The following is a 20,483-nucleotide window of genomic DNA, read 5'->3' on the forward strand; positions in this document are numbered from 1 at the left end:
GAAATCTTAACACTCTTCTAATCTTAGCTATTTTTAACAAAGTTTTGATTTGTAAATTTGCCAGTTTTTTGAATGAGCAGCAAAAGTTTGAATAAGATTGGTATTGCCCACAGGAGGGAAGTTCTTCTGCAACAGATCTTCTGAGGCTCATCAAAATGCGGGCTGTACTCTTGCAAATTTTAGCAGGTCTACAGGAGGGGGTGGTGTACTGCAGAAGAAGGATGGGATATGGGATTAATGGAGGAAAAGCAGAGGAAGATAGTATCCGCCTTGGAAACTGCAAGAGCTTAAACATTTATATCTAAAAATTGTGAATATTTAATATTTTAGCATGGATAAAATATTTCTTTTTCTTGTCCCCTTCCATGTTCCTTTGTTCTCTGTAACCCTTTGTCACTGATGTCCCTTTCCTCCATTTATCAGCACTCTTTAAGGCTGTTTTGTAAAGCATCTACATGCTCTTTCTCAAGTGCTTGCTTCTGGTTACCATCAGGTATGCAGGAGATCACACCTGTCTGAACCCTGAGGCCATCTGGCTATGCTTCATTAGACTGGGAGAGTGCCATCTGGTATTAGGCACCTCCACCTCAATCTAAGGACTCAGGAGTAGATCCCTAATATGTCTGGCTCCTGCATAGGTGTGGTGATGTTGGTGGGGAAGGAGTTGGGAAAAGAACAAACAGAATTCAACCCAATACCTTAAAACTGAAACAATATGAATAGTCTAATTTACTTTTACCATTTATGATATTAGTGTATTTTATATTAACTTTGTTAGACAATTAAAATATAGATAGCAATTTGATTTGTTCTTATTCCCTTTCTAATTATTTTTACTTTCTAGCTCTGATATGTGAATAGAACGATACAATGTTTTGGTTGTAAGCACTGCAGGTGAATGCTACTCCTTTAAAAATATTGTTTCCATTTAAATTTCTTTAAAAAAAAAAATCTGTTTCTCATACAGAGCAGAAATTTGAGTTGCCAGGTCAATTTAGGTCCCAAATTTTGGTTGGAATAAATAGATTTTTACAAAAAAATTATATCTAAATTTGGGACCTAAGTTGACTTGGCAACTCAAATGTATTGTCTAGGATATGATGTGTATCTCTCAGGATCTGACTTTTTTTTAATTTTACTTTTTTTATTTCACAGCTGGTGGCTCTTACTACATGATTTCAAGATCTTTAGGGCCAGAGTTTGGCGGAGCAGTGGGACTCTGTTTTTACTTGGGTACAACTTTTGCAGGAGCTATGTATATTCTTGGTACCATTGAAATTTTGTTGGTAAGTATTTTATCTTTTAAGATTGACTATATTCCATCAGGTTTTGGAGCTAATAGAGCAGATATACTCAACCTAAAATGTATTCCAAGTCAACATTATTTTGTAAAATGTGTTGTTGATATTTACCATTTGAGATGCTGACTTTCTTTCAAAGAATCTAGCGTGGAATGTGTTTAAGGAATAATTTATAATCTGAACAATAGGAGTATGTCATCTTGTCACCTTGTTTGATTGGTCCTTCAGCCCTCATATAGATTGCACAATCACAACATGTCTTCCATTCTTCTCATATCCTGGCCTTCCTTCTCCATGCACGGCCATGTCTTTTCATCATAAAATCTTCCCATCTCTTTGGAAGTCAGCTGAGTGGTCATTTCAGTTCTAATGGGTACCACTCGGCGACTCCATTGATTGTCAGTGAGCCTCGCCATATGCCCGGCCCATCGCATTTTACTATGCCTGCTTGCAAAAATGACGTCCTGCACTCCACTCTGCTGTCTGATCACTTAATAGGGGATTTGGTCATGGATTGAAATTCCCACAATTCTTCTTTCCATCGCCCTTTCCGTGACAGACAGTTGCTGCTCCTCTGTCTTAATCAGCACCCATGTTTCGCTGCCGTACAACATTGCTGGCAGTATGGTTGAGTTGAAGAGGCTGGCGCATGTTGCCTTGTTGATTTTTCCTTGGAGGACATCCTTGATAGAATTGCACGTGCACCAATCTGCTTTCTTTCTTCACAAGCGTTCACCTTCCTGATCGTGGCACATGTTAATTTCTTGGCCCAAATAGACATATTGCTTAACTTCTTCTATTTGTTCTCCCTTAATTGTTATTTGGGCTTTTGGCAAGGTATCAGATTGCATACATTTAGTTTTGGAGCAGTTAATTTTCAGTCCAGCTTGGCTACTTTTTGTGTTGAGTTCTCATAACATTTTGTTTGATAGTATTTTCGGCGATCAACACGATACCATCCGCGAATCTGAGATGGTTTAACTGCTCTCTGTTGATGTTGATTCCACCTTTCCAATTCATCCTCCTCAATATCATTTCGAGGCAGGCTGTGAAGAGTTTAGGTGAAACCATGTCTCCTTATTTCACACCTTTCTTACCTGGGATGCGAGAGGGAGTATCAAATAAAGTTATATCTGTTGTGCAGTCAGAATTTGCTTCCTTTAATAGTTTGATATAGTTTGTGTCGATACCCTGCTCTGCAAGAGTTTTCAACACTGCATTTGATCTCTATGCTGTCATACGCTTTTTCATAATTGATGAAGGCAATACATAAGAGGAATTTGTATTCCCTTGAGTGTTCCAGTAGCTGGTTTATAGGCTTTTCCTTTCTTTATTTGGTCAAACTTCACTGACAAGGACTGGGAGTACATGCTCATTGGTCTGTTGAAGTGTTGGTACTGGGACATTTATCTGAGACATGAACAGTTCAGTGTAGAAATTTTTGCAGACTGCTTCCATCACTGTTTTGTCAATTACTGGTTTTCCATCCCTGTTCTTCAGCGCCGTTATTGTTGACCTGCACAGTATCAATTCCCTTTTGCATTTTTTGAGGCTTCTGCGATCTTCAGCTGTCTTTAAGAACCTTTCATTTTGGTACTTCTCGAAGTCCTCCTTTAGTCTTCTTCTTATCAACTTGCAGAGGAGGGAACACTCAATTTGTCACCATCATTTTGCTTGATATTCCTCTGCTTCTCTAGCAAGTTCTGCATTTCCTCCGAGATTCTTCCTTTCGCTCTTTTTGGTCTTTCTTTCTTGGCTAATTTCATGCATTGCCTCAACTTATCAGTGAAGTTTTTATAATCCTCATCGCAGTTATCTATAAGACTCCAGTCTTCCTTGGAAATGTTCACTTTCAAGATTGCCTCATCGAATATTTTTAGCCACTGTCTCTGATTTGCCATCTGTAGTGCTTACATAAAAGAATAGAAAAAAATAATGTTAATAGTTCAGGTTGCTCTGCTCTTTATTAATAACATTTTCTTCAAATTCTAAGAAAGCACACATGTTAAGTTGTTCCCCTTTTTTGTAAAAAATCCAAAAAGAAAAGCATATGTTTAAAGGAGTTGTACTTTTAACATTTGTATATTCCTTGTATGTATGTATGTATGTATGTCAGTTAAGGCTATGTAATAGTTTATGAAGCCATGGATGTTAACAATGTGTTGTGGAAACAGGATAGTAATAGATAAGAGTTGCTAAGCTCTATTTTGGTGTAGGTTATGAAACAGAAGTATGGTTGTTAACTGTAACTGTTTATTTCTTAGCTTTTCAGTGTTTGAAGAAAATGTTATTAAAGTAGCACAGAGTAACCTTAACTAACATTAAACTATGTTCTTTTTCTGAGAAGTTCCCTAATTTTTAAAAGAAATTGTGTAAATTGTAGATGAAAAATAAATAGTTAAAAATGGCAACAATATAGAAAATATGGTGACTGCAGTGAGTGTTGGAGAAATGTTGACTTTAGATAAAACCCTGCTCTACAGCCAAAATGCTTCTGAAATAAATGTAGACAAACTTTACTAATTCTGGGTCACTGAGAACGAAAATGATGCTTAAAATTGTTGATTGGCTCTCGTTTTCAAGATATGCTATTGAGTCAGTATATACGACCCTTGACTTGGGAATGGCGGAGGATAAGTGAGTTTTATAAAGGGAAGGGATCTCAATTTAAACCAGAAATGACTAAAATACATCTTTGACTGGATCTATGAATAAATCTATGACTGGGTTTGGACAGTACTTGCTTTTTAGGCAAAACAATGAGTGGTGCAATCTGAAGCTGGTATTGCGTCATATTATTCCATTCCAGATATGAATTGCATCATGTTATTCCTAGAAGTCATGGATGATGCAATCATAACGCAGCTTACATCACTCTGCTGAACAAATTGCCCTATATCAGCTCTAGAAATCTACTTATGTGAACAGTGCAGATAACTTCTGCTATGTTTGTGGTGAAGTGACTTTTGCATTAAAAAATGCAGTATAACCACTATGGTTAAGAAAGCCTATCACCTTTATTTTGGCTGCAAAATTGGAGATGAGGACAAGAGGTGGGCCCCACACATATGCTGCAACACCTGTGCAATAAATCTTCGCCAGTGGTTGAACAGGAAAAGGAAATCTATGCCTTTTGCAGTGCCAATGATTTGGAGAGAGCCAACAGATCATACCAGCAATTGTTATTTCTGCATGGTGCCTCCAGTTGGGACAGGTGTGTCAAAGAAGAAAAAGTGGACTGTGCATTATCCAAACATTCCATCAGCTATATGCCCAGTACCCCACGGAGAAGGACTGCCGGTTCCTGATCAGAATCATTCTCACTTGAGTCAGACGAGGAAGAGGATTAAACTTCTGGTCCTGAACCATCAATGTCACAGGATCCACATTTTCTCCCATCCTCCTCCTCTGAACCACACCTCATAACACAAGGTGAACTGAATGACCTTGTCAGGGATTTGGAACTACCCAAGAGTAAGGCAGAGCTGTTGGGCTCCAGACTACAGCAGTGGAATCTCCTGGCAGGTGATGTTAGGGTTTCCATGTTCTGTGACCGTCAAAAGGATCTTGTCCCATTCTTCTTCATGGAAGGTGATCTTGTAGCCTGCAACAACATGGATGGTGTGATGGCAGCCCTCAACATCGTTCACGATCCAGATGAGTGGAGACTGTTCATTGATTCATCGAAGACGAGTCTTAAAGCTGTTTTACTGCATAATGGCAATGTTTTGCCATCAATTCCAGTTGGTCATGCAGTCCATATGAAGGAAACCTATGACAACATGAAACAACTTTTGAGGTGCATAAACTATGACCAACATCAGTGGCAGCTTTGTGGCGATTTGAAGGTTGTTGCTCTCTTGCTTGGTCTGCAGACTGGATACACAAAGTACTGCTGTTTTCTCTGCGAATGGGATAGTCGTGCAAGAGATTCCCACTACATCAAGAAAGATTGGCCACTCTGACAGTCATTGGAGCCTGGGAGGAAAAGTGTTCAGCATCCACCACTTGTTGAATCAAGGAAGGTTTTGTTACCACCCTTACACATCAAGCTGGGTCTGATGAAGAACTTTGTCAAGGCCATTGACAAAACACAAGCAGATTTCAAGTACCTCTGTGGAAAATTTCCAAGGTTAAGTGAAGCTAAGATAAAGGAAGGTGTCTTTGTTGGTCCTCAGATTCGTGAACTTCTTCGAGATGATGCATCTGACCATGCACTGCGTGGCAAGGAAAAGACAGCATGGAAAGCCTTCCAGTTAGTGGCAATAAATTTTCTCGGAAACAACAAGGCAGACAACTACAGGTTGTTGGTGGAAAACCTCCTCAAGGCATACAAAAGCCTTGGTTGCAACATGTCACTAAAGATACATTTTTTGCACTCTCATCTAGATTTTTTTCCACCGAACTGCGGAGCAGTGAGCGACGAGCACGGCGAGCGATTTCACCAGGACATTGCAACAATAGAGAAACGCTATCGGGGCAAATGGAGCCCATCAATGCTTGCAGACTATTGCTGGACAGTGACGAGAGATGCTCCATTTAATGAATACAAGAGACAAGCCAAGAAACGCCGAGTAGACACTGAATAGGACTAAACTATGTACATAATAGTTTTTTGCCTTTTGTTTCATAATAAATTTTATTTATATAACCCTTTTGCTGATTTTTAAAGTGTTACATAAACAGGACAGGTGAAATACTATCATGTAAAGCAACCATAAACACATGAAAAGACCTAGGTTTACAATTTATGATTAAAACTCTACTATCTACACAATATACATAGACATAAAATGTAAAAACTTAAATATCTTAGAAACAGTAGCCCATCAGTTGTTTTAATTGTCATATTTGAATTCAGCACATCAAAATACATAATAAATAGCACATTTTATCTCTGAAGCAGACGACTTCTCAAAAATTGTAGACCAGTGAAATGTGACCATTGGAACTTGACAAATCTGCTGTTGTGTAAAAGACATAGGAAGCTACCTATCAAGGAAAGTAGTCCTTAGTTAATGCAGTTTTTTAGAATTGACAATGCTAACTCAATGTTGACAAAGTAAATAGGAACACTGGAATTTGACAAATTTACTTGTAAATACATAAATGTCTGGCTAGCAAGCAATATCATCACACATCATTAATGCAGAAATTTCAGATTTGTCAACATTTACTAATATTATTACACTATTAACAATATTTTCTGTTTACTAAAGTTTCACTTTAAGCTATGACTATTTTTATGTCAATGAATCATATACTCTAAATCCTAAAAATAAACTGGCAATTGGTGAGTCCCTAGGGGTTCCTAACTTTTGTTCTCTTTAAAATTATACTGGTGTACTTGATAGTATTTTCATCAATTGTATCTTTTTTTTTTTCAAATGAAATTTTAACAAATTACCAAATAAACATAAAATATTTTTAAAATCTATATGACTGTTACACATATGCACACACAAACTTTGTGTATGTAGTAGGCCTGTCAATTAATTGCAGTTAACGCATGCGATTAACTCAAAACAAATTAACATGTTATTTTCTTAACAAGTGTTAATCACACACCTCTGTAGACTGGACTCCGTGGCGGATGGGGAGGAAGGCAAGAGCTGCGGCAATTTGGGATAGTTGAATAAACACCTTCCAGGGGTGAGAGAGGAGCCCAGCACCCTGCCACCTGTTGGACAGGGCCGGGCATAGGCATGAGTGAGGGGAGCAACTACCCAGAGTGCCTGTTTAGGGCAGGGGTGCCCCTCCTCCCGCTGCCATGCTCCACTGCTTCTCCCACCACTCCCCCCACCATCCATGGAGCTGCCCCAGGCCAAGCTTCTCCGGGCAAGGAGCCTGCCTCCTGTCTGCTGTACACAGCAAGAGCAGGGGGAGATGCAGAGGGGCTGATATCAAGGTATCCCCCTCCCCCAGCCTATGTACCTGGTCACCACTGAGCTGGGGTCGGGGAACAGGGGGAGCCTGTCTCTCTCTCTCTCTCTCTCCCCCCAACACACACACACACACACACTCTCTCTCTTCCTCCCAACACACACACACACACATACTTCCCCCTATACACACACATAGTATTGAAAAATACTATTTATTTTTAGCTTTTTTACAGTGCAAATATTTTTAATAAAAATAATAATGTGAAGTGAGCATTGTACACTGTGTTCTCTGTTGTAGTTGAAATCAATATATTTGAAAATGTAGAAAACATCCAAAAATATTTAAATAAATGGTATTGTTTATTGTTTAACAGTGTGATTAAAACTGTGATTAATCACAACTATTTTTTTAATCTTGCGATTAATCAAAATATTTTTTTAAATAATTTAACAGCCCTAGTATGTAGATATAGAAAGATATATAATCCATCACAAAAGAACTTAGAGACCATTAATTTTGCACAGTGAAGCATCCATAAATCAAGAGAATCCCAAGATAACATTTCATTTGTAAGTGCATGCATTATTATATGGTCTTTAACTATGTGATCAGATACTCTTTATCAGATATTGTAATATATGATTTTTTTTGTAATATCTTAGATACAGGTGCAGCAGAGTTCCTACCTCTCTTTGTCCCGAATAAACTTCAGAAAACAATGCAAGCTCCATACAGTGTGCATTTCTATATCAAAGAACATTTTTGGAAATAGGTTTTCTCGAAAAAATACAATAAAGAGTATGAAAATCAGATTTATAATGGGACCCTGGTTTTACTTTAAGTACAATATAATGTTTCTACCAAGTTACACTTTAAGTTTCTGGGTGGAGTGATTTAAGCACCTGATTTAAATCACTTGTTGTTTTTTAAATCATTAATTTAGGTTTGTGGTTTTGTATGACTAATTTGAAAAATTGTGCTATTGCAACTTCAGATTAAACTTTATAATGAACAAAATTATAATTACTATTTTTAAAATATTACTGCTAGTAAGGAATCTTATTTGAATTAAAAAAAAAAAGGGAAAATTAAGGCCCTGATCCTGCATGCTTAAGCAGGTATGTAATTTTGCTCACATGAATAGTCCCATGATTTAACAGGAACTACTTCATGTACACACAGTTAAGCACATGCATAAGTGTTTGCTGCATCTGGAGCTAAAAATGTATTTTTGTTAAACATTTTTTTCTTAGTGGTATCATTTGAACTAAATGATACTTCTAATACTATTATCAAAAGAACAAACTTTTGTGTTCTCTTTAAACAGCTATTGTATAGCATAATACTTGCACTCTTACATGCTATAACCTTTACAGTTGGATTAAGAATTTCTACTGACATTGCTTAATTATAATTATAATTGTAATTACAAGCTGTTTTCTTCAGATATAGTCTGTGCTACATAATATAAGAAATATTAAACACTGCAATATTAAAAATTGGTCACATTTTCAAATCAGGTTAATTTTAATGACCTGTAACTGAAAAACAGTTTAACTTTTTGCAGAAAATATCTCTTTGACCTAAGAATAAATCAGCCAATTTTCAGTCTTAATTAATCTTTGTTGTGAAGCTATAGGAGGCTATCAAAAAGGTGTATTATGAAACCTTGGTTACAATTTCAACATTGAAGCCATGGCTATGATTCCATAAGAAAAATCTTTGGAAATAACTTTTTTTCTTAATTGTGTTGTCCTCCAACAGATTGAGGAGTTTATTTGTTTCTTCAATTCAATGTCCTTTTTTCACTGTTTGTATATGCCTCTGATACAGGGATCAGCACTTGAAACACTAAAGCTAGTATGTATACCAGATGAATTCTCTAATATAAATGTAAGATTTGTAAACTCAAGAAAATGTAGTTATTGTAAAAGGTTGGGCACCTTTTGAGGAAAGTTTTAATATTTTATTTGTTTTCTTTTGTAGGCATATATTTCTCCCAGTGCTGCTATATTTAAAGCAGAAGATGCTGATGGAGAAACAGAGGCCATGTTAAACAACATGAGAGTTTACGGGACGTGTACTGTTGCTCTGATGGCCATAGTAGTCTTTGTAGGAGTTAAATATGTCAACAAACTTGCACTGGTCTTCCTATCTTGTGTGATTCTTTCCATCTTTGCCATTTATGCTGGGGTTATTAAAACTGCTTTTGACCCACCAGACTTTCCGTAAGTGAAATACTATTTTAAGTGCTAAAATGTGTAAGGATAGATTATTACTGTAATGCCTTAAATATTTTGTACCAAATTCTAGAATATGAGTGCAATAGATGCAACCTAAAACTCGTAAAAACATTTTGGTAGAAAAACTTGGCAATTGTGCACCTAAGTACCTATTTGGTTTCATAATTTACCAATTTGTACACACAATTGTGTTTCTGCATCTATAGAAGTGGTAACTGATTTTGGTATGCGCTATCATGACAATATTTAAAATTCTGAATATTTTTATGGACTTCAATGTCAGTGAGCAAGCATACCTTTTTTTTTTACATATTGCAAATCTATTTATTCCATTTAATTGAAATAGATCCATAAAAAGAAATAAATTGTGTTATACTCCATTAATGTGAATTCATCACTATATACTTTTTCTAATAAAAATGTTTCTAGTCTTTTCTTATTTGCTTTGGTGGTGGTTTTAAAATGTAGTTCTGTAACTATGTATGTCTTTCTCAAGGTTTTTCCTCTTCAACTAAACTTGCCTTCCTCCCCCTCTTAAAATCTATCTCACTGGAGATTGGATTTCCAAAAGATATGATCTAGGAATTACTTTGGGAAAGTTCTATGCCCTGTGTTATACAGGAGGTCAGACTAGATAATCATAATCCCTTCTGGCCTTGGAATCTGTGAATCTTTGGTGAGCCTGAGGCCTGCTCTACACTAAACATTTAGGTCAACCCAGCTATCTTCCTCAAGGGTGTGAAAAATCCATATCTCTGAATGGCATATTTAAGCCGACCTAACCCCTGGTGTGGACAGTGCTAAGTCGACAGAAGAATTCTTCTGTTCATCTAGCTACCACCTCTTGTGGAGGTGGATTACCTATGCTGATGGGAGAACCTCTCCTGTTAGCATAGATAGTGTTTACACTGAAGAACTAGAGCAGTACAGAGTTTCAAGTGAAGACAAGCCCACAGAAAGCTTCAGAGTGGGGTAAGTGAACCAAATTTGGAGTGAGTATGTATGTATGTATTTATTTTTACCCAGAGTTAGAGATCAAACCTTTGATGAGCTATGGGTCAAAATGGTCTCAGTCTGTCAAGTTTACCCAGGGTAGTGCATGACACTCACTAAATCTTTTGGTGGAGGCAAATTCATAACAATAAATAAGAAAAAGTACATTTTTTAAAATGGTGCATGTGCCAATGCAGACAAATAGCTAGAGGGTTTCTAATCCCACCATTTAAAAAAAAAAAAAAACTTGATTCTTGTAAGTGCTCTAAAATGCGAATGGTTAATTGGATTGTCTTGAAATTTGCCTCATGGGGTGTAGGGTAACATTAATTATCTAAATTTAAAGGGGTTCCTGAGTTAGTCGTCTCCTCCCCCCCCCCAAAATAAATAAATAAAAAAAACCAGTTTCCTTCTGCTGTTGATACTGATGGCTGGAGGAATCACAGATCTCTTGATGGCTGTGAACTCACCCTGCCATTCACATATCTAAGGATAAATTAATCACAAGACAAAAGGAGTTTTGAGTGACTGGAGCTTGCTGCAGTTTGCAAGTCATGGGTTTCAATTCTAGTTTGGAGGGAATGTAATCAAAGTTTTTTGGGTGGAAAATTAGACATGTGAATGCTTCCTGGGAGGGGATGGAGAAATAGGAGGAGCGTGCTTGGTGGTGCAGCAAGAGGTGGGCAGTTATGGAGAGGAGGATAAATGGGGTTCAGTGGTTTGGGAAGGGAGAGAGGTTGAGGGCTCAGGTGAGGGAAATGTGGAGGAACCCTGCAGCTCTGCCAGTGCACTCCAAGCCCCTGCACCCTCAGCTCTGCCAGAACATCCCACCTCTGTACCTCAGTCCCCTGTAACATCACCCCTACCTGCACCCTCACCTCTGCAAGTTCACCCCAACCCCCTGTGCTCCCAGCTCTGCTAGTGCACCCCAACCTGTTTGCACCCACACCTCTGCAAGGGCACCCCAACCACCCTGCACACCCAGCTCTGGTAGTGTATTGCAACCCAACCCACTGCAACCCCAGCCCTGCCAGTGCACCCCAAACCCCTGCATTCCAACCTTCGTGCAGCTTTGTCAGTGCACTGCAATCCTTCATCCCAAGCTCCCTTAGGGGGCCTAAGTGTTTGAAGAGAAAAATTAGACACGTGAATGCTTCCTGGGATGGGAAAGGTAATTAGGGGGCCGAGGAGAGGAAAAGGGAGGGGAAGAGAGAGGAGGGGTTTGAGGCTGCAGTGAATCCCATCATCACACTGTGGGTGGACTCCGCAATACGGCAGTGAGTCTGAGCAGAGCTGCCCACAAAGGCAGCACCATCTGAGCTGGAGCCAGCTCCAAAGTAGCCCGAGTGAGCACCTGGGGAGTGTGACTGTTGATGTGCTGGTGGGCTTCATTCTGCTGCTGACTGGAGCAAGAAATAGATTGGCTGACCATGCTACTGACTGAACAGTGTGCCAGTGAAATCTTTATTAAAATGAGCTCAGCACTATGGTCATTGCTGTCCATTATAAACTGTGGACCCACCCAAATTGCCACTCCTAGCTACACCTCTGTTGTGTAGACGTGCAGTCTGGAAAGTGACACTGGGAGCCCTGCAGTGCCAATTAGCAAAAGCCACAACATACTATAACTCTCATCAGGCCTGACACACACGTTGCACCAACTCACTGTTGTCATAATCTGTATCTAAAAGGTGTTGTGTGAGGTATCATATGTAAACTGATAACATGCTGGTCATTAATATTGTGTGATGTATATATAGATGATGTATAAATAGTTATAGGTGTGTGCTGGAAATATGTTCCTAAAATGTGTTTGAGAGGCGTTGCTTAAGCTTACCTGTCCTAGACAAAGGAACATTATTTCAAAGGTTTGACTGTGTCTCCAATGTAAATTAAGCAAGGTGAGCCCAAAGACATGAAAAGCACATTTACAAATAAGGTAAACAAAGCCATCAGGGGAACAAGTGAGGGATGATGACCCTTTAACAATCTTAATGGGGGATGGAGACTGTGTATCCCCAGGAAACTTTCCTGCCTCTTGAAACAGGGTCAATGAGTTTTGGGAAGATACAAGCAGAGGCAAAAAAAATTATAGAGGGTCCTGTGGCGCCTTTAAGACTAACAGAAGTATTGGGAGCATAAGCTTTCGTGGGTAAGAACCTCACTTCTTCAGATGCAAGTCAGTGAGGTTCTTACCCATGAAAGCTTATGCTCCCAATACTTCTGTTAGTCTTAAAGGTGCCACAGGACCCTCTGTTGCTTTTTACAGATTCAGACTAACACGGCTACCCCTCTGATAAAAAAAAATTATGTTATGCATAGCTGGATGGATACCAGGGCCCATAACTCTTGTATTCTGAGAAACTTGGATCCTTCAGCAAAGAGGGTTGAAGTCTCCTAGACAAAGATTGTAACTTGCTGAGGTTACGTTTGTCATTGGAAAGCATGTTTTATTTTTTAGCTTGTAACCATAACTATGTCTTCTGTTAATACCAATTATCACTTAAATATCTGTTCTTTGTTAATAAACTTATTCTTGTTTCATTACAAGACCATTTTAGTGCTGTGCATTTGATTGAAGAATAAAATCCTCACCCCAATACCCAGGCTGATGTATGTTCTGTCTCTTTGACAGCAGCAAACTTGATAACTTCTCTGAGGGTCCAGTGAGAGGGACTAGACATTGCAGAAAGATGTCTCTGGGAAACTCAGGAATTGGGATTCACTGATTGTTATCTCTAAGGCAAGGTTTGGACTGGCAGAGCCTTGAGGAGTTTGCTAGCAAGGCAGATAAGCTGGTGTTTCAGGGACCTGACTCATAGCTTAGTAGGACAAGTTCACCCTTGCTGAGGCAGAGCAGTAACACACTGGCTCAGGGTTCTGGGTGACCCGAGTAAAGAGTCACATGGAAGGATTACAGTGTGCTTGCACCAATAAATGGAAAAAATTAGAGGGTTTCTATGTTGGGAATATATACTGGCCTGGGTAGTTTGAGGGAATGTGCCAATGCCATTGTCCCTAGTGAACACCTGCACTGAATTTTCTAGTTTGAAACTATCCAGTAAAAATTTAATAAATCATGTTGCTTGCTACAAGTTGTCTCAGTTATATATTTTTATTTTATGGGAGTGTACTGTGAACACAGCAGAACAGTCAGTAGTTGGTCTAACCAAAATGTTTTTACATCATGTGGGGAGGAGCTGCAGAGGGTTGTGGTAGGGAGACAGGGAGAGGGGTTGCAGCTGCAGAGAGATTGGGCAATGGGGATGGATGATAGCCAAGTCTTAGATTGGTGTTTGAGAAAATCTGTATTTTACTAGCCCTTTTTTAGTGTGTGTAGGGGTGAGATGGCAAGTGGCTACTTCCTGGTCTTGGGGCAGATCATTGTGGTGTTTTCAAAGACATGTAGTGTGGAGGTTTGACATCTGAGGGAAAAGAAATATGTGCAGGGCCAGGATTGCCAGTGTGTGGATTCTGCGTGATTCCTGGATCAAAAGGTTGCAGAAGTTTGTGGGAGAGCAAGGAGTATACCATGACATGGGGATTGCTGAGTACAGGCTGTTTTGGTTTGGTATGCAAATTGTGGGACATGATATGTACAACAGCCTAAATAACAACTAGCTACTACCAGCAGCATATCTTTTCCCAGTCAATAATGAGGAAATTCAATGTCAAAAAAGACAATAATGCAGAGTTAAGGTTGCTTGGTGATATGTTGTCCCCTTGCAGAACACTGAGTTGAGCATAATTCAAACTTCTGAAAACCAGGAAATGCAGAATTAAGGTTGCCCATGCAGGAGCCAGTGTGCATTGTTTCAGTGTAGAATTCTGTATTCCACATAATTAGCAGGGCACAGGAGTTTTATTGAAAAGGGTATGTTCAGTAGCAATCTGGGACATAAGAGCAGTTTTAAGCATTTATTATCTGCATGCACTCCAGGTAAGTGCGTGTGATTGGTGTCAGCTATACTGAATGGTGGAGGCAGTAGTGTGAGATTTGTGGATTACTTTGAGGTGTGTGACAGTAGCTGTGATTTGTGATATGTGAAGATTTATGTTTTGTACCCTATTATGCATATGAGGAAAGGGAAGAAGTTAATGTGTACCTTCAGGATGCATCATTTCTATGCAGAGTTGTGTTGGTTACGTCAATAGCAGGGCACAGGCTTGCAAAGGATATTGTCAACAGTGAGGTGGAATATAAAAGGATTCTCATACTTTAATGATGGTTAAGTGAAAGTGTAGGTTGAGATGGTATCCTCTGAGTAAGTGTAAGGAGGCAGTAAAAGGCTTGTGAAGTGGTTCTTAAATTGCATGTGTGTGGTATTTTTTTCTGGGGAGTTGGCTAAGTGTTTGAGTGTGCATCAGGATCTGGAACCTCCTGAGTCTTAGACTGCCAAGGACCAGCGTGAGCATGTGTTGTGTCAATATTAAGACATTTCTCAAAAAGGGTACAGAGAAGGTGGTGAGAGCAACTTTATTTCCCTGGTTTAATAGTGTTAAGTGGAATCCTGAAAGTGAAAGTGACTGGGCTGGAAAACGAGGTGAAGATCTCATATATTCAGCAAAAGTCTGAGTTTTGGTCAATTCAGCATTCTGCAAAGGGACAACATACCACCGAGCAACTTTACAATTCTGCATTAACATAGTTTTTGCCATTGAATTAATAATATTATAATGTGTGATATGGTAAATGAAGAATTTGCTAGAGAACAGACTATAGACTAAGCTAAATGAGAATAAATTCACTACAGAAAACCAATTCTACCTCTATTTTATTTCTTTCACATTTAGTATTTGTCTTCTTGGAAACCGTACATTGTCAAGACGCAACTTTGATATTTGTGCCAAATTTATTGAGGTAAACAATGAAACAATGACAACGAAGCTGTGGAGTCTTTTCTGTGATAATCCGTCGCTCAATGCCACGTGTGATGAATACTTTAACCTAAATAACGTGACAGAAATTCAAGGGATTCCTGGAATTGCTAGTGGAGTTCTAATTGGTAAGTCTGAAAACAGAGCCAGACATGGGACACGAGATGCGGAGGGCTCTGAGTTACTACAGAGAATTCTTTTCCAGGTGTCTGGGTGCTGGTCTTGCCCAGATGCTCAGGGTCTAACTGATCACCATATTTAGTGTTGGGAAGGAATTTTCCTCTGGGTCAGATTGGCAGAGACATTTGGGTTCTTTGCCTTCGTCTGCAGCATGGGACATGGTTCACTTGCAGGTTAAACTAGAGTGGATTTCTGTAACCTGAAATCTTTAAATCATGATTTGAGGACTTGAGTAATTCAGTGAGAGGTTGAGGTTATGGGTCTATTACAGGAGTGGGTGGGCAAGGTTCTATAGCCTATAATGTGCAGGAGGTCAGACTGGATGATCATGATGGTCCCTTCTGGCCTTAAAGTCTACGTGCAGTTAAACTAACTGATTTTTAGTATGGTATTAGTATAGGCCAGGGGTAGGCAACCTATGGCACGCGTGCTGAAGGCAGCACGCGAGCTGATTTTCAGTGGCACTCACACTGCCCGGGCCCTGGCCACCGGTCCGAGGGGCTCTGCAATTTAATTTAATTTTAAATGAAGCTTCTTAAACATTTTAAAAACCTTATTTACTTTACATTCAACAATAGTTTAGTTATATATTATAGACTTACAGAAAGAGGTCTTCTAAAAATGTTAAAATGTATTACTGGAACGCGAAACCTTAAATCAGAGTGAATAAATGAAGACTCGGCACCCCACGTCTGAAAGGTTGCCGACCCCTGGTGTAGGCCATAGCAGTTCTAACGTGCAGGGTGTAAGATGTCTATCATTGTTTCTGTAACTCATGTATCTGTGGACTGCTCCCTCCCATTACCGTATTTCAGCACTGTTTGGTTCTTAGAAATACTTCATTTTATGGTACGTGGACACTTATTTAAGGGTAACTGTTGTATCAAATAACAAAAAAGGTAAAAATACCAATTAAAATGCAATGTAATTATAATATTTCGCACCTTTGTACACTTAGTGCTTTACATCTTCAATATGCTGTAGATTCATTAATTCTCAAAACCCTACTATGTGGTAGGGGTAATAGTTGGAAACACTAAGACACAGAGTTTGTGACTTGTCCAAGGTCACATGGCAAGTCAATGGCAGAATTGGGATGAAAGCTGAGGAGTTTCTAGCTTCCAGTCACACATTTAGTCCAATAGACTTCTAACAGAATGTCAGGAATCTCCCGTTGTCCCATTCTGTTAGCAGTTGTGGGAACCCTGCAGGCTAATTTCTGCTGTTCTACTGGATCTTTAGACTCCATCTGTATATAAGGCCTGGTCTACACTACGACTTTAATTCGGATTTATCAGCTTTAATTCGAATTAACCCTGTAACCGTCCACACAACGACGCTATTTAATTCGATGTAAAGGGCCCTTTAAATCGATTTCTGTACTCCACCCCAACGAGCGGAGTAGCGCCAAAATCGATTTTAGCAATTCGAATTAGGGTTAGTGTGGCCGCAATTCGATGGTATTGGCCTCCGGGAGCTATCCCACAGTGCATCATTGTGACCGCTCTGGACAGCAATCTGAACTCGGATGCACTGGCCAGGTAGACAGGAAAAGCCCCGCGAACATTTGAACTTCATTTCCTGTTTGCCCAGCGTGGAGAGCACAGGTGACCACAGATACCTCATCAGCACAGGTAACCATGCAGGCTGATAATCGAAAAAGAGCACCAGCATGGACCGTGAGGGAGGTACTGGATCTGATCGCTGTATGGGGAGAGGATTCAGTGCTTGCAGAACTTCGTTCTAAAAGACGAAATGCAAAAACTTTTTGAAAAAATTTCCAAGGGCATGATGGAGAGAGGCCACAATAGGGACTCTGAGCAGTGCCGCGTGAAGGTCAAGGAGCTCAGACAAGTCTATCAAAAAACAAAGGAGGCAAACAGTCGCTCCGGGTCAGAGCCGCGGACATGCCGCTACTACGCCGAGCTGCATGCAATTCTAGGGGGGGCTGCCACCACTACCGCACCTTTGTTCGTGGATTCTGGGTCGGGGATAGTCTCGATGCCTGAGGATTCTGCCGATGGGGTAGAGGAGGAGGAGGAGGATGAGCTTGCAGAGAGCACACAGCACTCCCTTCTCCCCAACAGCCAGGATCTTTTTATCACCCCGACTGAAGTACCCTCCCAAGCCTCCCAAGCCAGTACCCAAGACTCTGACCCCATGGAAGGGACCTCAGGTGAGTTTACCTTTTAAAATATAAAACTTGTTTTAAAAGCAAACGGTTTTTAATGATTACTTTGCCTGACTTTGCATTCGCGGTCAGTTCAGCTACTGGAAAAGTCTGTAGCTACTGGAAAAGTCCGTTAACGTGTCTGGGGATGGAGCGGAAATCCTCCAGGGACATCTCAATGAAGCTCTCCTGGAGGTACTCCGAAAGCCTTGCCAGAAGGTTTCTGGGCAGTGCATCTTTATTCCCTCCTCCATGGTAGGACACTTGACCACGCCATGCTTGCAGCAAGTAATCTGGTATCATTACCTGACAAAGCCTGGCAGCGTATGGTCCCGGTGTTTGCTGGCATTCAAGCAACATCCGTTCTTTATCTTGCTGTGTAATCCTCAGGAGAGTGATATCACTCCTGGTAACCTGGTTGAAATACGGGAACTTAATTAAGGGGACAGAGGTGGCCGTTCCTACTGGGCTGTTTGCCTGTGGCGGAAAATAAATCCTTCCCTGCAGTTAGCCAAGTGCAGATGGGAAATTGGCCCTGAGTTTTTCGCGTTTGGCTAGCAGGGATCTTCCCTGTTACCAGCCACGCGGTGGGGGGAGGGTACCGTGATCATCCCAGAGAATTCATGGCGAGGGGGGGGGCCGGCGGCGGGGGGGTAGTTTGGTGCCTGCAGGGATCTTCCCTGATACCAGCCACGCGGTGGGGGGAGGGTACCGTGATCATCCAAGAGAATTCATGGCGAGGGGGGGGGGCGGCGGCGGGGGGGGGGGTTGTTTGGTGCCTGCAGGGATCTTCCCTGATACCAGCCACGCGGTGGGGGGAGGGGTACCGTGATCATCCCAGAGAATTCATGGCGAGGGGGGGGGGTTAGTTTGTTTTCTGGTGCTGCTGAATGTTAACAGAAAAACCGCAGCACTCTACTTGCCTGAAGGGGCCCAGACAAGCCCCATCACACTGCCCCCCCCCCCAACTGGCTGAGATTGGCCAGGCTTCTGCAGCACTCTACAAGCTATGCTTGGTATGTGGGAAAGCACGGCGCAGAAGCTTACCATGGCCGCATGCAAGCCGAATTCTGTTGCCCAGACCTGTGATCTCTAGCAGCAAAGCCACAGGCACTCAGCATTAAGAGGCAAAATGCGACCTTGCACAGAAATCACATGTGCTATGTAATGTGAATAGTGTTGGTCACCGTGAAAGAGTATAAGCATTGTTCTGCAAAATGTAGCTTTTAAAACAATTCTCTCTTTTTTCCCCTCCCTACAGCAGCTGCAAATTCCTCAAGCCTCCCTCCTCCATCCCGAAGGTTATCACAGATAAGGCGTCGTAAGAAGAAGACGCGAGACGAGATGTTTTCTGAAATTATGCAATCCAGCAGGAGTGACAGAGCTCATCTGAATGAGTGGAAGGAAACAGTTTCAAAGTATAGGAAAGAAGTCAGTGAACGTGAGGACAGGAGGGACCAACGTGAGGAGAGGAGGGACCAACGTGAGGAGAGGAGAGACGATCGAGATGAGAGATGGCGGCAGGAAGACCAGAGGATGAAGGATGCAACGCTGGGGCTGCTCCGGCGTCTGGTGGAGGTTCAGGAACGGCTGCTGGAAAACAGACTGCCGCTTCAGCCCCTGTTCCACCCTCCCCCCTCCCCATGTTCCGTATCCTCCTCACCCAGACGTGTAAGAACGCGGGGGGGGAGGCTCCGTACACCTTCCCATTCCACCCCAGTAGACAGCCCAAGCAAAAGGCTGTCATTTTTTTAACCTTTTCTTTGTGGCTTTTTCCTTCCCAGCAATCCTCCTCCCAAATACCACCCGGGTTCCCTCCCTCTTTTTCTAATCTATTAATAAAGAATAAATGATTTTTAAATGATAGTGACTTTATTTGGTTTGAAAGAAAGCTGGGGGAAGGGGGAGGGTGGGTTCCTTACAGAAAATCAGTCAGTAAAGGGGGAGGGTTTTCATGAAGGAGAAACAAACAGATATTTCACACGGTAGCCTGGCCAGCCATGAAACTGGTTTTCAAAGCTTCTCTGATGCACAGCGCTTCATGGTGTGATCTTCTAATCGCCCTGGTGTCTGGCTGCGCGTAATCAGCAGCCAGGCGATTTGCCTCAGCCTCCCACCCCGCCATAAAGGTCTCCCCCTTACTTTCACAGAGATTGTGGAGCACACATCAAGCAGAAATAACAATGGGGAGATTTCTTTGGCTGAGGTCAGAGCGAGTCAATAATGAACGCCAGCGACCTTTTAAACGGCCAAATGCACATTCTACCACCATTCTGCACTTGCTTAGCCTGTAGTTAAACAGCTCCTGACTCCTGTCCAGGCTGCCTGTGTATGGCTTCATAAGCCATGGCATTAAGGGGTAGGCTGGGTCCCCAAGAATAACTATGGGCATTTCAACATCCCCAACGGTTATTTTCTGGTCCGGAAAGTAAGTCCCTTGCTGCAGCCCTTTAAACAGAGTAGTGTTCCTGAAGACGCGAGCGTCATGAACCCTTCCCGCCCAGCCCGCGTTGATGTTGGTGAAACGTCCCTTGTGATCCACAAGTGCTTGCAGCACCATTGAAAAGTACCCCTTGCGGTTTATGTACTCGGTGGCTTGGTGCTCCGGTGCCAAGATAGGGATATGGGTTCCGTCTATTGCCCCACCACAGTTAGGGAATCCCATTGCAGCAAAACCATCCACTATAGCCTGCACATTTCCCAGAGTCACTAACTTTCGTAGCAGCACCTGAGTGATTGCTTTGGCTACTTGCATCACAGCAGCCCCCACAGTAGATTTGCCCACTCCAAATTGATTCCCGACTGACCGGTAGCTGTCTGGCGTTGCAAGCT

The 20,483-nt window shown here is 41.3% G+C and overlaps 2 protein-coding genes across 5 annotated transcripts in view; both read left to right on the forward strand.

The window, feature by feature from the left end:
* Positions 1–20,483, forward strand: part of SLC12A7 (solute carrier family 12 member 7) — a 354,616-nt gene that overhangs the window by 217,241 nt on the left and 116,892 nt on the right. For all 4 annotated transcript variants that reach the window (XM_065584171.1, XM_065584173.1, XM_065584170.1 and 1 more), the window contains exons 6-8: positions 1,156–1,286; positions 9,174–9,415; positions 15,218–15,429. In XM_065584171.1, the coding sequence (XP_065440243.1) occupies positions 1,156–1,286; positions 9,174–9,415; positions 15,218–15,429 (585 nt within the window). The remainder of the gene's footprint in view (positions 1–1,155; positions 1,287–9,173; positions 9,416–15,217; positions 15,430–20,483) is intronic.
* Positions 17,237–19,512, forward strand: LOC135981480 (SRRM2 protein homolog rsr-2-like). Its single transcript, XM_065584174.1, has 2 exons — positions 17,237–17,657; positions 18,913–19,512. Exons 1-2 carry the CDS (start codon positions 17,237–17,239, stop codon positions 19,404–19,406), a joined length of 915 nt encoding a protein of 304 aa, XP_065440246.1. The 3' UTR covers positions 19,407–19,512.

Source organism: Chrysemys picta, chromosome 2 (genome assembly GCF_011386835.1).
Source record: "Chrysemys picta bellii isolate R12L10 chromosome 2, ASM1138683v2, whole genome shotgun sequence".
NCBI lineage: Eukaryota > Metazoa > Chordata > Testudines > Emydidae > Chrysemys > Chrysemys picta.

Bases quoted from the DNA above. Each gene is read 5' to 3' on its own strand.
- LOC135981480 (XM_065584174.1), top strand. From the start codon at position 17,237: ATGCAAAAACTTTTTGAAAAAATTTCCAAGGGCATGATGGAGAGAGGC. The intron at 17,658-18,912 runs GTGAGTTTACCT...CCCTCCCTACAG, and splicing joins CCCCATGGAAGGGACCTCAG to CAGCTGCAAATTCCTCAAGC.